Source organism: Lepidochelys kempii, chromosome 1 (genome assembly GCF_965140265.1).
Source record: "Lepidochelys kempii isolate rLepKem1 chromosome 1, rLepKem1.hap2, whole genome shotgun sequence".
Taxonomy (NCBI): domain Eukaryota; kingdom Metazoa; phylum Chordata; order Testudines; family Cheloniidae; genus Lepidochelys; species Lepidochelys kempii.
The window spans coordinates 390,444-397,613 of record NC_133256.1 but is presented as its reverse complement, the minus strand read 5'-3'; the positions used below and the strand labels follow the sequence as shown (position 1 = coordinate 397,613).

The window sequence follows — 7,170 nt, the reverse complement described above, 5'->3', positions numbered from 1 at the left end:
GTAAGCCTCACTGGGCTCACTCCAGGCGAACTCCCAGGCAAACTCTTGCTGTGAGCCGCTCTGCTGTCCCCTGCTGCTCAGCTGGTTCGCCGCCGCTCAACAGGATCTCAACAGGAACTCAGCAATTCTGTCTGATCAAGGAGGAATGCAAGTAAGCGTGCTCTTGCCTCACACTGCCGTTTATAAGATTTAAGCACACACAAGCAATAGGTTTAGAACATCCCAGATATTGCCCTAACATCTGGAACGGTATTGAGTAACTAACAGCAGGTTCGCAGTGGCCAGTTGCTCACCCACCGGGGAGAAAGATTGTCAGGAAAAACATCTTTCAAAATGGCTTCAGAGGACTTCTCCAAAGTGCACTCTATTAGCCAATCTTTTATAACACATCGGTCATAATGACCACTACCGGATAATCACTTGTCTAACTTCCAATTAACTTTTAAAACTCATGGCGATTGGGGGAGGTCCCAGACGACTGGAAAAAGGCTAATGTAGTGCCCATCTTTAAAAAAGGGAAGAAGAAGGATCCAGGGAACTACAGGCCAGTCAGTCTCACCTCAGTCCCTGGAAAAATCATGGAGCAGGTCCTCAAGGAATCAATTATGAAGCACTTAGAGGAGAGGAAAGTGATCAGGAACAGTCAGCATGGATTCACCAAGGGCAAGTCATGCCTGACTAACCTAATTACCTTCTATGATGCGATAACTGGCTCTGTGGATGAAGGGAAAGCAGTGGACGTGTTGTTCCTTGACTTTAGCAAAGCTTTTGACACTGTCTCCCACAGTATTCTTGCCAGCAAGTTAAAGAAGTATGGGCTGAATGAATGGACTATAAGGTGGACAGAAAGCTGGCTAGATCGTTGGGCTCAGTGGGTAGTGATCAATGGCTCCATGTCTAATTGTCAGCCGGTATCAAGCGGAGTGCCCCAAGGGTCGGTCCTCGGGCCAGTTTCGTTCAATATCTTCATTAGTGATCTCGAGGACGACGTGGATTGCACCCTCAGCAAGTTTGCAGATGACACTCATAGATTCATAGATATTAAGGTCAGAAGGAACCATTATGATCATCTAGTCTGACCTCCTGCATTATGCAGGCCACAGAATCTCACCCACCCACTCCTGCGATAAACCCCTCACCTATGTCTGAGGTACTGAAGTCCTCAAATTATGGTTTAAAGACTTCAAGGTGCAGAGAATCCTCCAGCAAGTAACCCGTGCCCCATGCTGCAGAGGAAGGTGAAAAACCTCCAGGGCCTCTTCCAATCTGCCCTGGAGGAAAATTCCTTCCCAACCCCATATATGGCGATCAGCTGAACCCTAAGCATGTGGGCAAGATTCACCAGCCAGACACTCAGGAAAGAATTCTCTGTAGTAACTCAGATCCCACCCCATCTAAAATCCCATCACAGGCCATTGGACCTATTTACCATGAATATTTAAAGATCAATTAATTGCTAAAATCATATTATCCCATCATACCATCTCCTCCATAAACTTATCAAGTTTAATCTTAAAGCAAGATAGGTCTTTTGCCCCCACTGCTTCCCTTGGAAGGCTATTCCAAAACTTTACCCCTCTGATGGTTAGAAACCTTCGTCTAACACTAAACTGGGAGGAGAGGTAGATACGCTGGAGGGCAGGGATAGGATACAGAGGGACCTAGACAAATTAGAGGATTGGGCCAAAAGAAATCTGATGAGGTTCAAAAAGGTCAAGTGCAGAGTCCTGTACTTAGGACGGAAGAATCCAATGCACTGCTACAGGCCGGGGATCGACTGGCTAGTCAGCAGTTCCGCAGAAAAGGACCTAGGTGTTACAGTGGATGAGAAGCTGGATATGAGTCAGCAGTGGGCCCTTGTTCCCAAGAAGGCTAACAGCATTTTGGGCTGTATAAGTAGGGGCACTGCCAGCAGATCGAGGGACGTGATCATTCCCCTCTATTCCACATTGGTGAGGCCTCATCTGGAGTACTGTGTCCAGTTTTGGGCCCCACACTACAAGAAGGATGTGGAAAAATTGGAAAGAGTCCAGCGGAGGGCAACAAAAATGATTAGGGGTCTGGAACACATGAGTTATGAGGAGAGGCTGAGGGAACTGGGATTGTTTAGTCTGCGGAAGAGAAGAATGAGGGGGGATTTGATAGCTGCTTTCAACTCCCTGAAAGGGGGTTCCAAAGAGGATGGCTCTAGACTGTTCTCAGTGGTAGCAGATGACAGAATGAGGAGTAATGGTCTCAAGTTGCAGTGGGGGAGGTTTAGGTTGGATATTAGGAAACTCTATTTCACTAGGAGGGTGGTGAAACACTGGAATGCGTTACCTAGGGAGGTGGTAGAATCTCCTTCCTTAGAGGTTTTTAAGGTCAGGCTTGACAAAGCCCTGGTTGGGATGATTTCATTGGGGATTGGTCCTGCTTTGAGCAGGGGATTGGACTAGATGACCTCCTGAGGTCCCTCCCAGCCCTGAGATTCAATGATTCTATGATTCTTTTACTCATTTAAAATGCTAAACCTAGAACAAAGTGGAGACCTTAAATGTCTGTTACTGCCTTTAAATCAGCCCAGACACAGATTCTGGTTGATGCATCTTTACCAAATGGCCCATTAGGCCTTTCATTTCTGCTATTCAAAATGGGTGGCTGGCAGGATATGATCAAATCATATACCAATACATTTAAACATGCTGCATTATTATCTCATTATTATTTATCCTTCATTCTAAATCATACAAAATACAAACATGAAATCCTACTATTACAGAGGAACCAGGAGGATGAACTGTCATGGGCACTCTGAGAAGAATGCTGTGCTGAGTACAGTACTGGCTCAAGCAGAGAGGCAGAATCGTTCCCAGAATCCTGCAGGGCAGATTGGAAATGTTAAAGTGGGCAGAAGATAGGAGACGGTTATTCCTCCTTGGAGAAGGAAGTTCCTTGATGAACTCTGCTGGGTACCAGGAAACACCAAGGATCTTGAGCACTTGTAGAGGTGTCTAGACTCAAGGTTTTCCAACCACCAAGGTTTTCAGTCTCAGTTGTTTATTTGATTGTCCCCTTCTCCCATTCTGATTAGCAGAAACTGCCAGCTAGATATGACCTTGCTCCTGTCTCCAAATTAACCCTGAACTATGTGGTGTTCTGTTTCATTAATTCAGGGTGGCTGAATGCACATAATATGCTTGCATTTAACTTGATTATATTCTGGGCTACACACACCCCTCAAATCCAGGGCTAGAGAAGGGGTGGAGTGGGGGTGGGGCCTGGGGTGGAGCAGGGGTCGGAAGAGGTGGGGCAAGGTTAGGGGCTTGGAGTTAATGTTGGGGGCAGGGCATGGCGCAGAGTGCGGATTGAGGACCTCCCGGATAGAGAGGAACTCATTGCTTATGTCAAAGCTCATGAACTGCTCATAGTCCTCGCTCAGACTTCAATTCTGGTGGGATTCTCCAACAAGGTGTCCCCACAAATCTCCCCAGCAGGCCCAATCAGTTAGGGGTTCTCAGACCACGCCTCCTGGATGGGGCCTTGCAGGTCGGGAATGTGTGTGTGCACGTGCATCCGTGTGTGCTTTTGTGCAGATGGAGCTGCGTGTGGTGTGCACATGGGGCTTTGTGTGTATGTGCCTCTGAACCCGTGTGTGTGTGCACCCATGGGACTGTGTGTGTTTGCATGTGCGTCCATGTCTGTGCACCTCCAGAATATCCCATAGCCCAGCGGTTTAGCACCCTCACCTGGAACATGGAAGACACAGATTCAAATTCCTCCTCCACTGAAGGTTTGTTTGTACAAAGCAGAACAGCTCCAGACAGACAGACTGACTGAGGCCCACCCAGAATAGCCATTTGCCTGGTGCTCAGGGCACTCACATGGGACATGGGAGACCTGTGTATAACTCCCTGCTCCAAATCAGGTAGAGCAGAGATTTTGGATCTTGGTCTCCCACATCCCTCTCAGGTCTCTCACAAGAAAGCGCTGACCTGTCCTAGTCACCTTGCTCCAGGAGAGGGCTCAGAGCTGACAAGGGGTTCCAAAGAGGATGGATCTAGACTGTTCTCAGTGGTAGCAGATGACAGAACGAGGAGTAATGGTCTCAAGTTGCAGTGGGGGAGGTTTAGCTTGGATATTAGGAAAAACTTTTTCACTAAGAGGGTGGTGAAACACTGGAATGCGTTACCTAGGGAGGTGGTAGAATCTCCTTCCTTAGAGGTTTTTAAGGTCAGGCTTGACAAAGCCCTGGCTGGGATGATTTAGTTGGGGATTGGTCCTGCTTTGAGCAGGGGGTTGGACTAGATGACCTCCTGAGGTCCCTTCCAACTGTGATATTCTGTGATTCTATGATTCTATTCTATGAGTCTATGATTGGGCAACAAAGTGGCAAATGAAATATAATGTGGATAAGTGTAAAGTAATGCACATCGGAAAAAATAACACCAACCTTACATACAATATGATGGGGGCTAATTTAGCTACAACTTATCAGGAGAAAGATCTAGGAGTCTTCATGGATCATTCTCTGAAGACGTCCATGCAGTGTGCAGCAGCAGTCAAAAAAGCAAACGGGATGTTAGGAATCATTAAAAAAGGGATAGAGAATATCTTATTGCCCTTATATAAATCCATTTTAAGCCCACATCTTGAATACTGCTTACAGATGCGGTCTCCTCATCTCAAAAAAGATATACTGGCATTAGAAAAGGTTCAGAGTAGCGCAACTAAAATGATTAGGGGTTTGGAACGGGTCCTATATGAGGAGAGATTAAAGAGGCTAGGACTGTTCAGCTTTGAAAAGAGGAGACTAAGGGGGGATAGATAGCGGTCTATAAAATCATGAGTGGTGTGGAGAAAGTGAATAAGGAACAGTTATTTACTTGTTCCCACAATATAAGAACTAGGGGCCACCAAATGAAATTAATGGGCAGCAGGTTTAAAACAAATAAAAGGAAGTTCTTCTTCACACAGCACACAATCAACCTGTGGAACTCCTTGCCTGAAGAGGTTGTGAAGGCTAGGACTATAAAAGGGTTTAAAAGAGAACTGGATAAATTCATAGAGGTTATGTCCATTAATGGCTATTAGCCAGGATGGGTAAGGACTGGTGTCCCTAGCCTCTGTTTGTCAGAGGATGGAGATGGATGGCAGGAGAGAGATCAGTAGATCATTACGTGTTAGGTTCACTCCCTCTGGAGCACCTGGCATTGGCCATTGTCGGTAGACAGGATACTGGGCTGGATGGACCTTTGGTCTGACCCAGTATGGCCGTTCTTATATTCTTATGAAATGGCAGACTGTTTGCTTGTCAGGCTGCAGCAGCTCGGGTCCCAGACCCACAGCAGAGGGAAGCCAGCTGGTGGGGGAGGGAGGTGGAGATGATCCAGCAAGTGATGGTGGGATGGGACAAGTGAGCGACAGGGTCAGAGTGTTGGGGAAAGGACTTGAGGGAAGAGGAAGGGCAAGGGGGTGTCAGATGTCCAGTTATCAGCAATTAGAAAGGTGACAAATCTAGGAGTTAATGAGCTGTACACAGACTGATCCCCCAGTTTATTATGCTTACAGAACACAGTAAGGCCAGGAGTGGGTTTAATATCTTTTTGACTGCTCAGTCAGTGATTCAGGGAAGAGGGCCCAGCACCATGTCACCAGCCAGCTTTGCACGGAGCTCGATCTGGGAGCCAGAGCACCAGCAGAAAACTTTAGTTCCTTTAAAAGTAAAGAGCCAGAGCAGCCTGTCCTGGATCTGTTTGGTCCTCACCCCATAGATGATGGGGTTTACCATGGGGGGCACCAGGAGGTATGCATTGGCCATGAGAACATGGAAATGCAGGGCCACGTTATAGCCAAACCGGTGTGTGAGGAAGGAGAAGAGACCTGGGATGTAAAAGAGTAAGATGGCACAGAGGTGGGAGCTGCAGGTTCCAAAAGTTTTGAGCCGGGCATCCTTTGTGGGGAGGCTGAAGATGGCCCTGAGGATCTGGGTATAGGACACAGCGATAAAAAACACATCCAGACCCGTCACCAAGAATGCTGCAGAGAGGCTGTAGTAACTACTGACATGGATGTCTGTGCAGGCCAGTTTCACCACAGCCATGTGCTCACAGTATGTGTGAGGGATGATGTTGGTTCTGCAATATGGCCACCGCCTTGTCAGGAAGGGATAGGGCAGTACAAGCATGCTTCCACGCAGCACCATGGCGAGGCCCACCTTGGCCACCACAGGGTTTGTCAGGATGGTGGAATACCTCAGGGGATGGCAGATGGCCACATAACGATCCAAAGCCATGGCCACAAGGATCCCAGACTCCATCACTGAGAAGCTGTGAATGAAGTACATCTGGATAAGGCAGGCACTAAAATCTATCTCCCTGGAATTGAACCAGAAGATGCTCAGTGTTTTGGGCAGGATGGACGTAGACAGGATCAGGTCGGTGACGGCCAGCATGCAGAGGAAATAGTACATGGGGACATGGAGGCTCGGCTCCATATACACGATGAACAGGATGGTGAAGTTCCCCAAGACAGCTATGGAGTACATGGCAGAGAAAGGGATGGAGATCCAGACATGGGCCGCCTCCAGGCCAGGAATGCCCAGCAGGATGAAGGTGGAGGGGTTGGTGAAATCGGTTTTGTTGGAATCTGACATGTAGAAAGGGAGAAGGTGTCCAACGCTCAGGCACAACGGTGTCTCTTGCATGTACCGTACATTCCTCTGTATGTATCTAGTGTGATGGTTGCAGTACAAATGCCTGGTGGAGAGACAATGTTAATATGAGACATTACATGCCCTTCTGGAAGCTGTTATCATAGATGAAGCAGATTGGTTGTTCTTCACAGAAAAATGACATTTTCATTACTCAGATAAATGAATTATGAAGAACTGACACTACTAATGCCAATTCCATATTTTATGGTGCTCCATGCATCAATAATTCCTACACATCATGGTGTGGAAAACCTTAATACGAACCGGCAGGAAACATGAGTGTGGATACTGGTTATCCAACATTGTTCCTTAGGCCTTGTCTATACTGTGAAGTATTTTCACCAAAAGGCAGCTTTTGGTGAAGAAACAGTGGAGGTGTATACTCTGCAAAGCCACTTTCGATGATGGAACTCCTCAGTTTCAGTGAGATTATAAAACCACCTTGATGAAAGTTGTAAGGCTTTTTAATCAAAAGTTTT

The 7,170-nt window shown here is 47.1% G+C and overlaps 1 protein-coding gene across 1 annotated transcript; it reads right to left on the bottom strand.

Moving 5' to 3' along the window:
• Positions 1 to 5,602: 5,602 nt before the first annotated feature.
• On the bottom strand, positions 5,603 to 6,682 carry LOC140915233 (olfactory receptor 52N1-like). The gene has a single exon (XM_073354813.1). It carries the CDS (start codon positions 6,680 to 6,682, stop codon positions 5,603 to 5,605), a length of 1,080 nt encoding a protein of 359 aa, XP_073210914.1.
• Between the last annotated feature and the right edge of the window lie 488 nt (positions 6,683 to 7,170).